The sequence below is a fragment of the Rana temporaria genome, chromosome 11, assembly GCF_905171775.1.
Source record: "Rana temporaria chromosome 11, aRanTem1.1, whole genome shotgun sequence".
Lineage (NCBI taxonomy): Eukaryota > Metazoa > Chordata > Amphibia > Anura > Ranidae > Rana > Rana temporaria.
The window spans coordinates 151,518,001-151,536,629 of record NC_053499.1 but is presented as its reverse complement, the minus strand read 5'-3'; the positions used below and the strand labels follow the sequence as shown (position 1 = coordinate 151,536,629).

Here is an 18,629-nt window from a genome sequence, read left to right as displayed (position 1 = left end):
GCGTAAGCGCGCGCAATGTAAATGATCCTGCCGGGGGCGGGAATCATTTAAATTAGGCGCGTTCCCGCGCCGATCGTAAAGCGCATGCTCCGTCGGGAAACTTTCCCAACGCGCAATGCGGCAAATGATGTCGCAAGGACGTAATTTGCTTCAAAGTGAACGTGAATGGCGTCCAGCGCCATTCACTTACGCAAACGACGTAAAATTCGAACGTCGCGACGCGGGAACGACGGGTATCCTTAGCATTGGCTGCGCCTGCTATTAGCAGGAGCAGCCTTACGCTAAGCACGCCGTACGGAAACGACGTAACTTGCGTACGCAGGGCCCGCGCAACAATTGTGAATCGGTGTTCGTATGCAATTTGCATACTATACGCTGATCACAATGGGAGCGCCCCCTAGCGGTCAACGCAAGAATGCAGCCTAAAATCTGCGTGGCATAAGAGCCTTATGCCGCGCAGATTTTAGGCTGCAGTCGGCGTAACGAGGTTCCTGAATCAGGAGCATTCGTAACGCCGGAGCAAGTAAGCAATTGCGCTGTGTAACCTATGGTTACACAGGCGCAATTGCTTCTTGAATCTGGGCCACAGAATATAGAAATGTAGAGACATTTTATGAGCGGAGTCCCTACTTGTATACAATAAATATATTTTATACAACACTAAAATTAGAGAGCTAGGTAGACACATATGACCTTAGTCCTTAGGCCGCCCTAATCAGCATCCATCAGCGCAGCCTCATCAGCACCAGCGCAGCCTCATCAGCGGTGCTGCATCAGAGCCCAGCGGCTCAGCCGCATCAGAGCCCAGCAGCGCAGCCCCTTTAGAGCCCATCAGCACCCAGAAGCGCAGCCGCATCAGAGCCCAGCAGCGCAGCCGCATCAGAGCCAAGCAGCGCAGCCGCATCAGAGCCAAGCAGCGCAGCCGCATCAGAGCCAAGCAGCGCAGCCGCATCAGAGCCAAGCAGCGCAGCCGCATCAGAGCCCAGCAGCGCAGCCGCATCAGAGCCCAGCAGCGCAGCCGCATCAGAGCCCAGCAGCGCAGCCGCATCAGAGCCCAGCAGCGCAGCCGCATCAGAGCCCAGCAGCATCAGCACCCGCACCCATCAGTGCAGCCGCACCAGCGCCACCTCATCAGCATCCATCAGCGCAGCCTAATCCTCATTAGCGCCCATCAGCGCAGCCGCATAAGCACCCATCAGCGCAGCCGCATAAGCACCCATCAGCGCAGCCGCATAAGCACCCATCAGCGCAGCCGCAAAATTACTTATTTGCACCCATCAGTGCAGCCTCATCAGCACCAGTGCCGCCCTAATCAGCATCCATCAGCGCAGCCTCATCAGCACCAGCGCAGCCCAGCGGCGTAGCCGCATCAGAGCCCAGCAGCGCAGCCGCACCAGCGCCCAGCAGCGCAGCCGCACCAGCGCCCAGCCGCACCAGCGCCCAGCAGCGCAGCCGCACCAGCGCCCAGCAGCGCAGCCGCACCAGCGCCCAGCAGCGCAGCCGCACCAGCGCCCAGCAGCGCAGTCGCACCAGCGCCCAGCAGCGCAGCCGCACCAGCGCCGCCGCACCAGCGCCCAGCAGCGCAGCCGCATCAGCGCGTGCACCCATCAGTGCAGCTGCATCAGCACCATCGCCACCTCATCAGCACAGCCTCATCAGCGGAGCCTAATCAAAATTACTTATTTAAAAAATGTTATAACGGAAACTTCTAAAAAACATTTTTCTTCTTTTAAAATTTTGTCTTTTTTTTTTGTTTATTTAGCATAAAATAGAAAACCCCAGTGGGGATTAAATACCACCGAAAGGAAAGCTCCATCTGTCGCAAAAAAAAAAAAAAAAAGTGACAAATGTACACAGTGTTGCATGACTGTGCAACTGCCATCCAAAGTGCTACAGCACTGAAGGCTGAAAATTGCCCTGGGCAAGAAGAGGGGTGAAAGTGCCCGGTAGGCGAGTGGATCCTAATTTTTTTTTAAAAAGACACTAATCCCCACTCAGACATTAAATGAGTTAAAAAATTAAAAAAATTGTACAAAGTTATATATATATATATTTTTTTTTTATATATAAAATTATCTCGATTATTATATATATATATATATATATATATATATATATATATATATATATATATATATATATATATATATATATATATATATATATATATATATATATATATATATATATATATATATATATATAAAAAAATTAAAAAATAATATCGAGATTATATATATATATATTAAAAAAAAAATTAACTAGTGTATACACACACACACACAGCAGCCCCCCCCCCCCCCAGATCTATAATACTATGTCCTATTATAAAACAATATAGTGAATGTTAGAGAATATATATATATATATCTCACACACAGTATATAGAGGACACACATTTCCCCCTCCCCCCCACTCAGAGCTGTATTACTATTGGTCCACATGGGTTCCTCCAGCTGCAGAAGGACTACAACTCCCAGCATCCCCCTGGCTGAGCCTTGTAGTCCCCCCACGCTGTGCCTGTTGTCATACCTGGCAGGTCACTATCACCCTGCTGACCTAGCTGTGCTCCCCCACCCCCCCGTGGCCCCCCACTTCCTCACCTGTTGGTCGCACTGCGGACAGGACTTGGTGGCCATCTTCACTTTCTTGGCTCTGGCCACAGACATGCTCCTTCCCGCTGTGCGCGCGCCCCCCCCAAAAGCCGCGGCTCGCTCCCCCCCTCCCCGCTTTGCTTACACGTTCATACCGTCAGCAGAAGAGAGCCTCGGGAGCGCGCATCCGCACGTCACTCCCGGCCGCCCACCCCGAGGAGGAGGGCACGCCCACTGTTGACTGCTTTGAGAGTAGGCATTGGCTGAGCGGGGAGTGTAGGCGTGGCTCTTGCGCTGTCAGTTGCCCCTGATTGGTGGGCGGGGGGGGAGGAGTTAGGTGCATCGGGGTCAAGTTCTTGGAAGGTAAACTGCAAAGGTATTGCAATGGAACTGTAAAGAATAGAGGTTCACAGGGCGGATTTTTTTATTATTATTATTATTATACATTTTTTTAACCACTTGCAGCTTTATAAGTTTTCACATAAATTAACATTTTTAATAATTAAATACATTTTGATAATTATTATTATTATTTTTTTTTATTTATTTTTTTATAAATCAGCTTTTTTTTGCTAAATATTTAGAACCCCCAAACATGATGGATTTTCTGAAAGCAGAGGCACTGGAGAATAAAATAGTGGTTGTTGCAATTTTTATACGTCGCACAACATTTGTTCAGTTATTTATCAAACATACATTTTCAGGAAAAAAAATATATTTTTCACCATAAATACTTTTAGTGTTTAGTAAATAAACCCCATTGTGTACTTAAAAGTGGGGTATGCCTGTATATGCTTAGCTCTGCTTAGGCCAAGGCTCTGCCAATTATAAGGGGGTGGACCTGACTGGGAACCAATTTCCAGGCTCCACCCCCAGTACAAAACTTCCATCACTGTGCCTTCTGACAAGTGCAGCAAGTCTGTTTCACTGAGGGCAGAGGTTTCCAGGTGGACCCTTTACAATTTGTGCATATCCCAGAGTCAAGTGCCTCTACAACAGAAACATGACTGGGTCACCTGTACTGGCATTTGTTATGTGGCGGTATGACCAAGCAGTGTCTTTATGAATGCCCCTAGTTGGGCTGCTGAGCAGGTAAAGGCAAAGTTCACCAAGGAGGGGTCTGTGGCAGAGACTTTTTCTCACGTTCACCAAGGAGGGTCTGTGGCAGAGACTTCGTCCTACAATTGTCCGAGTGATACTCCGGCTGCCAGGTCAGTGAGAGAGGCCTGTCCGGGTACACTATACCCACTCCGGCGGGAGTGGCGCAGAGAAGTGTTAGCAGGACTGTTTCCCTATCATCCCGCCTGAATTTGCTATTCTCTTTCTTCTTCAACTTTACTTTCCTCACCACAAGTTTACTGTTTTTACCCGGCTGGGTAATAAAGAGCACAGCAAAGAGCCCTTTTCGTGGACATTCCTTTACTTCTACTAAATGCAAAACGCATCACATCACCCAGGGCTCAAGTCCTGCGGGAACGCGTGGGAACGGAGTTCCTGCACTTTTTTCACAGCAGGAACGCAGTTCCCTTTGCAGGACTAGAGCAGCCGAGCCGCCCGAGCCAATCTTTCACTAAGCGGCGATGCCCAGCTCGAGTCACTGTCAGGGGCAGGCGAACCTTAGTAATCCTTTATGTTACTGGCCGCTTCCTGTATATGGATTCATCGGGTAGTGTGCGGGTATTCCGTCACTTCCTTGATGCCGCGATGTCTCCTAGGAGCTTTTGTCATTGTTCCCAGGAGACATTGCGGAGGTCTGCCGCGAGTTATTGCGGGATTTAGAAAGAACTTGATTTAGAAAAAACATGCGGTTTAGTAATTATGCATATGAGCATATCATTTTTTTTTATTTTGGTGGGGGAGTGGATGGGGGAGTTCCCACACTTTTTTCCCCAGGACTTGACCCCTGACATCACCCCTAGGGATTCGGAGGAGCCATGAGGTAATACGCCGCCCAAACATCCAGCAGCTCCTCCCGGGGTAGTGCTACACATGATAGATGGGAATGTGGGTGAAGAAGGTGCTCCTGGTGAAGGAACATGAGGGGTTATGGTTCATGTATAGCAGGGGTGCCCAACCTTTTGAAGAGCGAGGGCCACTTAAGCAACTTGGTAACCAATCGCGGGCCACAATGAGCGGAGCAGATGGATGACAGGTCACGGCTACTCTATAGGCCCTTCGATCCGGCCAGATGGAAGGGGACAAATGTTTTTCGGTTTGGAGATAGGCCGGCGTAAAACGGACATCTGTCGCATGGAAGAGGTGAATTGAGGGTCCCATTTGGTTGGGTTGGTTGTGTGAAAAGAGCCTAAGACTGGTTTCACACTGATATGCTACGGTTTCCCAGCTGTGTCTATCCCGGGGGTTAGCTGAACTCTGCCATAGACTCCGCCAGTGGCAAAAGCCAGCGCTGTAGAGGAAGCATCGGCTTATGGGGCTCTGCTCCACAGCCCCTTTCTCCCTCTACCACCAGCTTCATATCACAACACTGATGCTGTGGTATGGCGGGTCGGCAACCTGCGATCTTTGCATGCCAACCCGCCATTCCAGAGCAGGAGGTCGTGGGCCACAACAGAGGGCTCCGCGGGCCACATGTGGCCCCCGTGCCACTGGTTGGCCACCCCTGATGTATAGAGAAGGCAGGTGATAGGTAAGGAAAGAGTTTTTTGTGAAGGACCATGAAGAGAAATGGTTCATGGAAGGTGAAGGGAAATGATTGACGGGGATGTGGATGAGGCAACAGATCCAGAAGAAGAGGTGAAGAGAGATGATAGATGGGGATGTGGGTGAGGAAGAAGCTCCACGTGAAGGACCATGAGGGGTTATGGTTTATGTATAGAGAAGGCAGGTGTGATAGGTGTGGATGTGGGTGAGGAAGAAGCTCCACGTGAAGGACCATGAGGGGTTTTGGTTTATGGAAGGTGAAGGGAGATAATAGGTTGGGATCGTGGATGAAGAAAAAGCTTCAGATGAAGGACCATGGAAGGTGAATGCAGATGACAAATGTGGTTGAAGAAAGAGTTTTTTGTGAAGGACCATGAAGGGTAATGGTTCATGGAAGGTGAAGGGAAATGATTGACGGGGATGAGGCAACAGATCCAGAAGAAGAGGTGAAGAGAGATGATAGATGGGGATGTGGGTGAGGAAGGAGCTCCACGTGAAGGACCATGAGGGGTTATAGTTTATGGAAGGTAAAGGGAGATAAAAGGTTGGGATTGTGGACGAACAATAAGCTTCAGACGAAGGACCATGAAGGATGATGGTTCATGGAAGGTGAAGGGAAATGATAGACGGGGATCTGGATGAGGCAACAGATCCAGAAGAAGAGGTGAAGAGAGATGATAGATGGGGATGTGGGTGAGGAAGGAGCTCCACGTGAAGGACCATGAGGGGTTATAGTTTATGGAAGGTAAAGGGAGATAAAAGGTTGGGATTGTGGACGAAAAATAAGCTTCAGATGAAGGACCATGAAGGATGATGGTTCATGGAAGGTGAATGCAGATGACAGATGTGGTTGAGGAAAGAGTTTTTTGCGAAGGACCATGAAGAGTAATGGTTCATGGAAGGTGAAGGGAAATGATTGACGGGGATGAGGCAACAGATCCAGAAGAAGATGTGAAGAGAGATGATAGATGGGGATGTTGGTGAGGAAGGAGCTCCACGTGAAGGACCATGAGGGGTTATAGTTTATGGAAGGTGAAGGGAGATAATAGGTTGGGATTGTGGATGAAGAAGAAGCTTTAGACGAAGGACCATGAAGGATGATGGTTCATGGAAGGTGAAGGGAAATGATAGACGGGGATCTGGATGAGGCAACAGATCCAGAAGAAGAACCATGAGGGATGAAGATTAATGGAAGGTGGATGGTGATGGTAGGTGGGGATGTGGGTGAGGAAGGAGCTCCATGTAGAGGGCCACCAGGACGATGTTTAAAGTGGAGGTTCACCCGAAAACTTAATTTTTAACATCTGATTGATGCACATTTTGTGAAGGGGAATCGGGTATTTTTTTTAAAATCGAAGCAGTACTTACCGTTTTAGAGAGCGATCTTCTCCGCCGCTTCCGGGTATGGGCTGCGGGACTGGGCGTTCCTATTTGATTGACAGGCTTCCGACGGTCGCATACATCGCGTCACGATTTTCCGAAAGTAGCCGAACGTCGGTGCGCAGGCGCCGTATAGAGCCGCACCGACGTTCGGCTTCTTTCGGCTACTCGTGACGCGATGGATGCGACCGTCGGAAGCCTGTCAATCAAATAGGAACGCCCAGTCCCGCAGCCCATACCCAGAAGCGGCGGAGAAGATCTATCTCTAAAACGGTAAGTACTGCTTCGATTTTAAAAAAAACACCCGATTCCCCTTCACAAAATGAGCATCAATCTAATGTTAAAAAAAAAAAATTTCGGGTGAACTCCCGCTTTAACAGATGAGTGGACGGGGAAGACTCAGGGTTGGTTGGCAGCCATGTCCTGGCGTTGGGTGTAAACTATGTACTGCATTTATACAATGGGGGAGGGTAGGATTGCCACCTCATCCCTTTAAACCCCCAAAAATATGAATTACACGGGTTCTGTGGCTGATTAAGGTGGTAATTAAACTCACTTGGTGCCTGATCTGCATTAAATCAGCCTCAGAACCTGTGTAATTCATATGTATTTGGGTTTAAGGAATGAGGTGAGGGGAGATAGCCGTGTACACAGCAACCAATCAGCTTCCATCTTTCATTTTCAAAACTTAACTGAACAAGCTGAAGGTAGAATCTGATTGGTTGCCAGGCAGTTGCTCCATTTTTGATTAAGTCTCCCCCCCCTTTTATTTTGGTGATCACAGCCACCTTGACAGGAAGTTAATTGTCACCTAAACAGGAATTGAGGGAAAATTCTTCCGCAGGGGTCACCTGTTTCAGTGAAAACTGCCTATCTATGGGCCGTTTACACCACATTGCGGTGAGCTGTATTAGGCATTCTATATAAAGTAAATGCCCTCATCCCATGCAGAGTCAGTACAGGCTGTATTTCTGTGAGTTTAGGTGGGAATACTCTGATTTACACCTTTATTAGTTCCTTGGTATTGATTATCATGACATGTTGTCTGTCAGAGATCTCCTCACAGAATGCTGCAGCACACTCCGAGCTCTTCCCGCCAATTCCTGTCGGGCGAGCATTGCATGCCGGGGATTCCTCGCGCTCCAACCCTCTTTATCGGTCTCCGCGCGCTCCCTCCTCCTGACCCCGCCCACCATTGAACGGAGCCCGGCCACTCCTTCTGACCCCACCCACAAACAAAGCTGCGCCCCGCCCCTCTTCTGACACCGCCTACAAACAGAACGGCGCCCTGCCCATTCTCCTGATTCCGCCCACCACAAAGCTGTGCCCTGCCTCTCCTCCTTCTGACTCCGCCCACCGTAGAGCGGTGGTACCCGGGTGACATGAGGGGTCCGGTGAGGTCGGTGCTCCGCGGCGGGCTGAGGAGAGCGGGGAACTCCGGGGCCCCCAGGAGGGCGAAGAGTAGTGTGGTGGCGGAGGAGGCCCCCGCGGTGCGGAGCCGGATCCTCACTCTGCAGTCTATGAACCCCAATGTGCGGGCGGTGGAGTACGCTGTGAGGGGACCGATCGTCACCAAGGCCGGGGAGATCGAGAGAGAGCTACAGAGGGTGAGGACTACAAGTCCCAGCGTGACAGGGGGACTACAACTCCGAGCGTGACTGGGGGACTACAACTCACCGGGGGACTACAACTCCAAGCGTGACCGGGGGACTACAACTCCCAGCGTGACTACAACTCCCAGCGTGACTACACCTCCGAGCGTGACCGGGGGGGACTACAACTCCCAGTGTGACCGGGGGGGACTACAACTCCCAGTGTGACCGGGGGGGACTACAACTCCGAGCGTGACCGGTGGGACTAGAACTCCCAGCGTGACCGGGGGGACTACAACTCTGAGCGTGACCGGTGGGACTAGAACTCCGAGCGTGACCGGGGGGACTAGAACTCCGAGCGTGACCGGGGGGACTAGAACTCCGAGCGTGACCGGGGGGACTACAACTCGGAGCGTGACCGGGGGGACTACAACTCGGAGCATGACCGGGGGGGACTACAACTCGGAGCGTGACCGGGGGGGACTACAACTCGGAGCGTGACCGGGGGGGACTACAACTCGGAGCGTGACCGGGGGGGACTACAACTCGGAGCGTGACCGGGGGACTACAACTTACAGGAGGACTACAACTCCCAGCGTGACCTGGGGGACTACAACTCCCAGCGTGACCTGGGGGACTACAACTCACCGGGGGACTACAACTCCCAGCGTGACCTGGGGGACTACAACTCCCAGCGTGACCGGGGGACTACAACTCCGAGCGTGACAGGGGGACTACAACTCACCGGGGGACTACAACTCCGAGCGTGACCGGGGGACAACAACTCCCAGCGTGACCGGGGGACTACAAGTCCCAGCGTGACCGGGGGTACTACAACTCCGAGCGTGACCGGGGGGACTACAACTCGGAGCGTGACCGGGGGACTACAACTTACAGGAGGACTACAACTCCCAGCGTGACCTGGGGGACTACAACTCCGAGCGTGACCGGGGGACTACAACTCCGAGCGTGACAGGGGGACTACAACTCACCGGGGGACTACAACTCCGAGCGTGACCGGGGGACAACAACTCCCAGCGTGACCGGGGGACTACAAGTCCCAGCGTGACCGGGGGACTACAACTCCGAGCGTGACCGGGGGTACTACAACTCCGAGCGTGACCGGGGGACTACAAGTCCCAGCGTGACCGGGGGACTACAAGTCCCAGCGTGACCGGGGGACTACAACTCGGAGCGTGACCGGGGGTACTACAACTCGGAGCGTGACCGGGGGTACTACAACTCGGAGCGTGACCGGGGGTACTACAACTCGGAGCGTGACCGGGGGGGACTACAACTCCCAGTGTGACCGGGGGGGACTACAACTCCCAGTGTGACCAGGGGGGACTACAACTCCGAGCGTGACCAGTGGGACTAGAACTCCCAGCGTGACCGGGGGGGACTAGAACTCCCAGCGTGACCTTAATGATGACCTGAAGGACTACAGCTCCCAGTGTGACTTTATCCTAATACAGTCTATGCACTAAAAAAAAGGCCCCCAGGACTTCTAGCTGTCGGTAAGGATGGGGGCCCCTGGCCTTCCAGCTGTCGGTAGGGATGGGGGCCCCTGGCCTTCCAGTGGTCGGTAAGGATGGGGGGGGCCCCCGGCCTTCCAGCTGTCGGTAAGGATGGGGGCCCCTGGCCTTCCAGCTGTCGGTAAGGATGGGGGGGGCCCCCGGCCTTCCAGCTGTCGGTAAGGATGGGGGCCCCTGGCCTTCCAGCTGTCGGTAAGGATGGGGGGGCCCCCGGCCTTCCAGCTGTCGGTAAGGATGGGGGCCCCTGGCCTTCCAGCTGTCAGTAAGGATGGGGGGGCCCCCGGCCTTCCAGCTGTCGGTAAGGATGGGGGGGCCCCCGGCCTTCCAGCTGTCGGTAAGGATGGGGGGGGCCCCCGGCCTTCCAGCTGTCGGTAAGGATGGGGGCCCCCGGCCTTCCAGCTGTCGGTAAGGATGGGGGCCCCGGCCTTCCAGCTGTCAGTAAGGATGGGGGGGCCCCCGGCCTTCCAGCTGTCGGTAAGGATGGGGGGCCTTCCAGCTGTCGGTAAGGATGGTGATCCGGCATTCTTCTGCAGGTTTTATGACGACCACATTCCGTTCACACGACCGTTTTCTATTTATTCTGCTGGTCACAATTCTTTCTTCTCACAGGACGGCATTCCCTGCATTGCATGTTATGTCTGAATTGCTCCGTCTCACTTTCTGCATGGTTGGGATTATATTGCAGTGAAACCTCGGATTGCGAGTAACGTGGATAACGACTGTTTCGCAATACGAGCATTTTTTTAATTTTTTTTCTTTAAATCCTGACTCGGCCTGCGAGTGTTGCCTCGCAATACGAGCGGGATTCAAGCTACAGCGCGGTGTCCAAGACCGCATTTGGCCAGAGGTGCGGGGGCGCCGGAGCCGAGCAGAGCTGCTCAGAAATACTTAATTTCCGAGTTCAGCCGAGCTGTCCCCGATCCTTTACGAGCATTTCAGAGGCTCTCTGGCCACATGCGGTATTGCATGCCATAGATTTCAGTGCTTTGGATTACTAGTCTGAGGGTTAAACTGAAGGAAAATGGATGCCAAGCGCCTTGAGGCGATTCAGTTGGCATTTGTAGCGCTATATAAGTAATTCACTCACTCACAAGCATTCTCCTGGAACAGATTATGCTCGTAATCCGAGGTTTCACTGTACTTTTATCTAGCGTTACACCTGTGCTGATACAGTGAGGGGGGGGGAAAAGTATTTGACCCCCCCTGCTGATTTTTCTACGTTTGCCCCACTGGCAAAGAAATGATCAGTCCTATAATTTTATTGGTCGGTTTATTTTCACAGTGAGAGCCAAAACAACAACAAAAATATCCAGAAAAACGCATTTCAAGAAAGTTATCAATTGATTCGAATTTTAGGCGGCACTGATGAGGAAGTGCTGATGGGGCACTGATTGGCACTTTTATGGGCACTGACTGGCAGCTGATGGACACTGATTTGCAGCTGTGATGGGCACCTCCTGATGGGGGGGGGGGGAGCGAGCTGCTGATCGGCCCTCCTCGTCAGCGCAAACTGAGGAAAAGCCGATTACCGGCACGTCCAGACAGCATAACGGAACCACCGCCCGACCGTCATTCTGCTATAGGCTGGGCGGGAAGGGGTTAAACTCTACGATCGGCAAATATTGTCTAAATTCATTCATTGGGGTAGATTCAGAAAGAAGTTACGCTGGCGTATCTTCTTTCTGTATTCAGAAAACAAGATACGCCGGAATTTAGCTAAGATCCGACTGGCGTAAGTCTCTTACACCGTCGTATCTTAATTGCATATTTACGCTGGGCGCTAGGTGGCGCTTCCATCGATTTACGCAAGGAATATGCAAATTAGGTAGATACGCCGATTTAGAAATGTACGTCCGGCCGGCGCATTTTTTTTACATCGTTTACGTTCGGCTTTTTCCGGCGTAAAGTTACCCCTGCTATATGAGGCGTATCCTATGATAAGTTTGGACGTCGGGCCAGCGTCAAATTTTCCGTCGATTAAGTCGTTCGCGAATGGGGCTGGGCGTAATTTATGTTCACGTCGAAAGCATTGGCTTTTTGCGGGTTAATTTGGAGCATGCACACTGGGATACATTTACGGACGGCGCATGCGACGTTCGTAAAAAAAAACGTCAAATACGTGGGGTCACATGTAATTTCAATAAAACACGCCCACATCATCCACATTTGAATTAGGCGGGCTTACGCCGGACCACATACGTTACGCCGCTTTAACTTAGGGCGCAAGTTCTTTCTGAATACGGAACTTGCGCCCTAATTTACGGCGGCGTAACGTATCTGAGATACGTTACGCCCGCCCATAGGTACACAATTGTATCTGAATCCGGGCCATTATGTGTATCCTTCTTGAATGGGGGGGTGGGGGGGTTGTGTATTCCAGATCTGTGCAGTATTCCAGTGTGAGACTTCCTGTAATAAAGACCGCTCACTGCTGATCTCTCTCCTTGTGCAGGGTGGCGGGTCTTGTCTCCGCCCCCTCCTGTCGTTTTCATCAGGAAGCTGATTTGTGCACGGAGTTCTGCTTGGAATATGATGTTTCCTACAAAGTGAGGAGTTGTAAAGGAATATTTGTATAGGAAAGAAATGCAGATCACTTCCTGTTCTGTTATTTGTGATCTCTGCGGGATGCTCGGCGCGATTCTGATTCCATCCTTTCTCCTCCATGCTGGATTGCTCTCTGCGGAGTGCTTACCTTTGTGCTTCTCTAATAGAGTTGCTTACATTGCATTCCTGCAGCCATTGAATTTTCAGCCTTTGCTAGCCCTGCATTCCTGCGGTTTAGTATTACCGTCCTTCCAAGATAATTTTTTTTGCTCCGTATTCAGCAGACTGGCCTTTGTAGATAATGAGTCTTTGGAATACATTGGGTGAGCAGGAGGGTGACCTGTGGAGGTTTCCTGCCTTCTTTGTAGTGGTGTACCGATATCAAAAATGTGCGGTGCCGAAACCTGTGCATTGAAGATTCACTTGGCTGAAAACCGAAATGGACAGTTTTTTTTTTTTTTTTTTTTTTTTTTTAGTTTAGTTTAAAGCAGAGTTCCACTAAAAATAGAACTTCCGCTTAATCCACTCCTTCCCCCCCTTACATGCCACATTTGGCATGTAATTTTTTTGGGGGGGAGTGGGGGGGTCAGGAGGAGTGGGACTTCCTGTCCCACTTGCTCCTTCCGCCGAGGGGCTGGTAAGGCAAATAGCTTAATCGCCTTATTGCAGCCCCTCCCTGTAGGCGAGCGCCTGTCCAATTGGACGGCGCCGCTCGCGCATTCGCAGTGCCGCTCGCGCATGCGAACGCCGTACGCCTGAAGCTCAAAACAAGTCCCGGACCTTTTTTTCAGGTGGCTTTCGGCATAGCCGACAATGTTGATCACCCCTCCGGCATATGTTAGGCTTAAAAAATGCCGGGACAAAACGCCGCAATTTATCGCGGTAACATACACCGCGTTCAGGTGTGAATGCAGCCTTAGGCTACTTCCACTATCAGGCGCTATAGCACTAGAAATGGTGACTGCAAAGCTCCCTGAGGCTGCATTCACACCTGAACGCGGCGTATGTTACCGCGATTTGCCACGACAAATTGCAGCGTTTTGTCCCGCGATTTGCCACGACAAAACGCGGCATTTTTTAAGCCTAACATACGCCGGAGGGGTGATCAACATTGTCGGCTATGCCGAAAGCCGCCTGAAAAAAAAGGTCCGGGACTTGTTTTGAGCTTCAGGCGTACGGCGTTCGTCGTGGAGATGTGAACCATCTCCATAGCCGACAATGTTAAATCACCCCTCCAGCGTATTGCAGGCTGCAATAGCGTCGGGCGTGAAAACGCCTAGGTGTGAATGGAGCCTTAAAGAGCCTCTCCTTTCACTCCAGTGTAGGGGGGGGGACTTGGTTCTGACATCTAGCTGCAGCCATAACATCAAATGAATGGCGTATATTTACAGTTTGGTGGTCGGCAAGTGTGTTTGATGCCCGGTGTGCATGAGGCCTAAATAGGCGATGCAGCCACTGGACTGTTTTATCAGTTGTAGCAGAAGAGCGATGGTCCGCATTTCCTGTCCTCGTGTGATTATTCAGCGTGAAGGACTCCATTGTATCTGGAAGCATCGGAGACCATTTATCATGGGTTTTGTGCTCGTGTCTCATAAGGAAGAAAATGTCATGCTGCCATGGCAACCTACAGTTAACCTTCCGCACTTTAGAGCTAAATCTCCGATCACTAAAATCTTATATAAGCTTTAAGTGCCGGTTCACACCAGAGCGCTCTGCTAGATCGCATGTGATTCGCACCGCAGTGCCAATCACATGCAATGCGATTTCACCCATGCAGATTGTATGGCTAATATTGCATTCCAACTAAACTCGCACAGGGCACTTTTCTTGGTCCGCGCCGGAATCGGATTTCATGTCCAAACTGTCCGTTCGCAGCGCGATATGCGAGCTGAAATGGGGGTGTCATCAACAATGTATTGACACTCCCGGCAGTTCAAAGTGCTGTGCGATGCGGGGGCCCCGGAATGTTTAACCCCCTTTCCAGGCAGTGTCATTGGTACAGTGACCGTCCATAGTTTTAGCAACGATCGCTGTATTGGAGTCACTGGCCCGGATTCAGGTAGATTTGCCCCTTAGTTACGGAGGCGCAGGGCAGCGTTTTTGCCCTGCGCCCCCGCAAATTTCCTGCGCTACCCGCGATTCACGGAGCAGTAGCTCCGTAAATTGCGTGTGCGCTGTGTAAACTTGCCCTGCGTAAGGGCGCCTTATGTAAATGATCCCGTAGGGGGCGGGAATCATTTAAATTAGGCGCGCCGAGCGTAGAGCGCATGCTCCGTCGGGAAACTTTCCCGACGTGCATTGCGGCAAATGACGTCGCAAGGACGTCATTTGCTTCAAAGTGAACGTGAATGAGCGTCCAGCGCCATTCACGAATCGCTTACGCAAATTACATAAAAAAATTCGAACGTCGCGACGCAGGAACGACGGGTATACTTTAGCATTGGCTGCCCCTGCTATTAGAAGGGGCAGCCTTACGCTAAACACGCCGTACGGAAACAACGTAAATTGCGTACGCAGGGCTCGCGCAACATTGTGAATCGGTGTTAGTATGCAATTTGCATACTATACACTGAGCACAATGGGAGCGCCCCCTAGCGGCCATCGCAAGAATGCAGCCTAAGATATGCGTGGCATAAGAGCCTTATGCTAGTCATATTTTAGGCTGCAGTCGGCGTTACGATGTTCCTGAATCAGGAGCATTCGTAACGCCGGGGCAAGTAAGCAATTGCGCTGTGTAACCTATGGTTACACAGGCGCAATTTCTTCTCGAATCCGGGCCACTGGTTCTCAAAGTGTCAGTTAGTGTCCAAATATCCGCTGCAATATCGAATTCCTGCTATAAGTTGATAATCGCCGCCATTACTGGTAAATACAAATTCCAGTCTCTATACCATAGTTTGTAGACACTGTAGCTTTTGTGTAGAGATGAAGCGCAATTTTGGCCAAAAATTGTGTTTATTGGCATTCGGCTGGTAAGAGAAAAAGATGCCGATAATGGGACTGAAAACGCACTGTGATTTTACTGCAAATTCACAGCCATTTTGTTTTTTTGCTGCGATTTTTGTGCTATATATATATATATATATATATATATATATATATATATATATATATATATATATATATATATATATATATATATATATATATATATATATATATATATATATATATATATATATATATATAATTTATTTATTTTTTTTACCATGATTTACTGTGCTTATAGTGTGTTTTTCTTAGGTCATGTGACTTGAAAAGCACATCAAAAACATAACACGGGTGTGTTTAATAAAAATCAAAAAAATCATTTTAAATTAAAAAAAAAATCAGATTTTGTTTTTATTTTCTTAAATTTTTTTATTTTATTTTACATTTTTTTTAAATCATTGATTTATATCCACCCTGGTGCACCTCTACGTTTGTGCAAATCGACCAATATTTATTTATGGGATTTATTTATTTTTTAATTCAAAATATGTAGCCGAATACACTTTTGGCCCAAACTTATCAATAAATTGGCTTTTATTTTTTTAAACCCCCCCCCCCCCCCCCCAAAAAACATATTTTGTTATGCATGTCATCATAATCCATGTTAAAATCCTAACAAAAAAAAGGGGGGGGGCGTTATAAAACATTTGGACCGTAAAAGGTAGACTTTTGTCATATCTTTTTGCCTTATCCAAATATCAATCGGAAGAAGAAGAATAAAAATCCCAAAACAAAAAAAAATGAACACTCTTAAAGACTAGGGAGCAGATCCACAAAAGGATTACACCTGGCGTATCTATTGATACGCCGGCGTAATTTTAAAATTTCCGCGTCGTATCTTTGTTTGTTTGTATCCACAAAACAAGATACGACGGCATCTCGGGTCGATCCGAAAAAGATCGCTGTTCATACATTGTATGAACATGTGATCAGTCATTTCTCCCCCCGACAGGACCGGGAGCTGTGTGTTTACACCCACAGCTCCCGGGTTCTCGCTCTGTAACGAGCGATCGTGGGTGCCCAGCGGTGATTGCGCCTGCCGGGCACGCGCGTTGGCACCAACGCGCCCCTAGTGGCTGAAATTCGAAAACACGTAATATTACGTGATTTTGTGCAGCCGAGCCGACCTGCCGCCGGTCGGCAACTGGTTAAAATAATGTAGTGCCGTATCGCAAAAAAAAAATGACCTGGTCATGAAGGGGGGGTACATTTTTTCCAGTGGTTAACAAAATAAAAAGCCATTCTGTTGGGTTTGAATTTCTGTAGTTTGATGTAAATTAGGTCACTTTGGCGCTGTGGATAGTAACTTTCTAATTGATTAACCTGCGTAATGAATAGATTTTAGATGGGTTTGTATGGGAGATATCCCCGGGGGGGTGACATACAAGAAGAACGTATTTTATGTTGCGCTAATCTTTTAATTAAAATATTCTAGGAAAACGAAATTGCGTTTATTTTTGTTTGTGTGTTTTTTTTTGTTTTTTTTTTTTATTATTATTATTATTATTATTATTATTATTATTATTATATTGTATTATTATTATTATTATTACGCTTTATATTGCACAATGTGATAATACATTGCACCATTGTCTAGTAAAGCCTGTTGTTGGAACATACACACCTTTATTTGTTATGTAATTGCTTCCTGTATCTATAGAAATGAATGGTGTGAAATAATCGTCTTTTTATCTTTTATTGTTCTTCCTATACAATTATTGAGGCCGTGATCCTCTGAGATCTTCTCTGATATGAGGGAACTGACACAAAACATTTACCACTTTGTCAGGTTGATTGAAAATGTGCTGAAGGAAGAAGTTGGAGAGAGATCTGAATATAATTGTGTCATTTCTGGGGGGGGGGGGGGAATCAACAATAGGGACATTGTACTGAATGCAGTTGCCATGGTAACCCCCGACCCAGCAGTGCGGCGGATGCACATGCAAAACTGTCCCTGCGCCAGCGGCGTGAGGGCGGCAGCGGTTTAAATATGGAACTTCTGACACATTTTATGTCTATTATTAAAAGTAACTGCAAAGGATTTTTAACTCTTTCCTGATGCGCTGTACCTTAAAGCGGTTGTAAACCCCAATATAACCACCCGCCGCACGCAGATATACGTCTGCAGCTTGACACGGGTAGGTAAAAAGGCCGTACCTGTGCGTCCCTTTTTAAGGAGCGGTTGTGGCTGCGCACGCCCGCCTTGATCTCCGTGAGTGCGCCCGCGGGGCACCCGCGGACTCAATCGCCGCGGCCCCACCCGCGATCGTCTCACGGAGAGATATAAAACAGGGAGATGTTGGTGTAAACGCAACATCTCCCCATTCTGCCTAGTGACACTGTCACTGATCATGTTCCCTGTCATCGGGAACAATGATCGGTGACGTGTCACAGCAAGCCACGCCCCCTTACAGTAAGAATCACTCCTTAGGGAACACTTAAAGGAGTTGTAAAGGGGAAAAAAAAATTTTTTGCCTAAAATGAATGTCTGCGAGGTAAAAACGAGTAAATACCTATTAAATTCCTTCATCTATATCACCTCCGTCCGGCATTCTAGTTTACTTCCTGGTTTGCGGCGCTGGTTCATGTAAGAACTACATTTCCCAGTATGCATTGCGGCACGCCCAGTAATTCACACCTCCTTGAAGTCTCTAACACATAGAGAGCATCCTGCCGCACAGATGTAGTTCCCAGGAGGGGGTGAGCACGTTACTGACCACCGCAGGAAAGCCTCCCGTCACGGTGGTCAGTAACAATCGGACAAGCAGGAAGTGAACAGAACAGAGAAGAAATAGAGCAACTTCTGAGCAAAAACGAACAATGAGGAAGTGAGAAGAGGAATGTCTGCAGGTAAAGGATGCTTATTATGAAAAAAAATGTTTTCCTTAAACCCCCTACAGCGCCCCCTAGTGGTTAACCCTTTCACCCTTTCACTGCCAGTGTCATTTTCACAGTAACCAGCGCATTTTTAATAGCACTGTCCGCTGTAAAAATGACAATGGTCCCAAAAATGTGTCAAAAGTATCCGCCATAATGTCGCAGTCACGATAAAAATCGCAGATTGCCGCCATTAGTAGTATAAAAAATAATAATACAAATGCTATAGAACTATCCCCTATTTTGTAGATGTTATACATTTTGCATAAACCAATCAATAAACGCTTATTGTGTTTTTTTTTTTTTTTTTTGCTGCATCAAAAATGCATGGAAAGTAGGTTCTACGATTTCCAATGGCATGGTTCACACCAGTGCTTGCCGTTCCAGTTTCTAGAAAATAAAAATTATAACATGCTGCACTTTTCCTGCACTGGACTGGAACGCTGTAAAAAGCA

The 18,629-nt window shown here is 49.0% G+C and overlaps 3 protein-coding genes across 4 annotated transcripts in view; 2 read left to right on the top strand and 1 right to left on the bottom strand.

The window, feature by feature from the left end:
• C11H16orf87 (chromosome 11 C16orf87 homolog) overlaps nt 1-2,748 on the bottom strand; it is a 30,292-nt gene extending 27,544 nt beyond the window's left edge. The window contains exon 1 of one of the 2 annotated variants that reach the window (XM_040329473.1): nt 2,604-2,748. In XM_040329473.1, coding sequence (XP_040185407.1) covers nt 2,604-2,669 — 66 coding nt within the window. In that variant the 5' untranslated portion in view covers nt 2,670-2,748. The remainder of the gene's footprint in view (nt 1-2,603) is intronic. The other variant, XM_040329474.1, reaches the window with a different exon arrangement.
• The window catches only part of PDCD5 (programmed cell death 5), a 302,413-nt gene that overhangs the window by 194,832 nt on the left and 88,952 nt on the right, over nt 1-18,629 (top strand). The gene's annotated exons all lie outside the window — the stretch shown is intronic.
• The window catches only part of GPT2 (glutamic--pyruvic transaminase 2), a 30,685-nt gene continuing 20,001 nt past the window's right edge, over nt 7,946-18,629 (top strand). Inside the window, exon 1 of the mRNA XM_040329467.1 lies at nt 7,946-8,242. Coding sequence (XP_040185401.1) covers nt 8,018-8,242 — 225 coding nt within the window. The 5' untranslated portion in view covers nt 7,946-8,017. The remainder of the gene's footprint in view (nt 8,243-18,629) is intronic.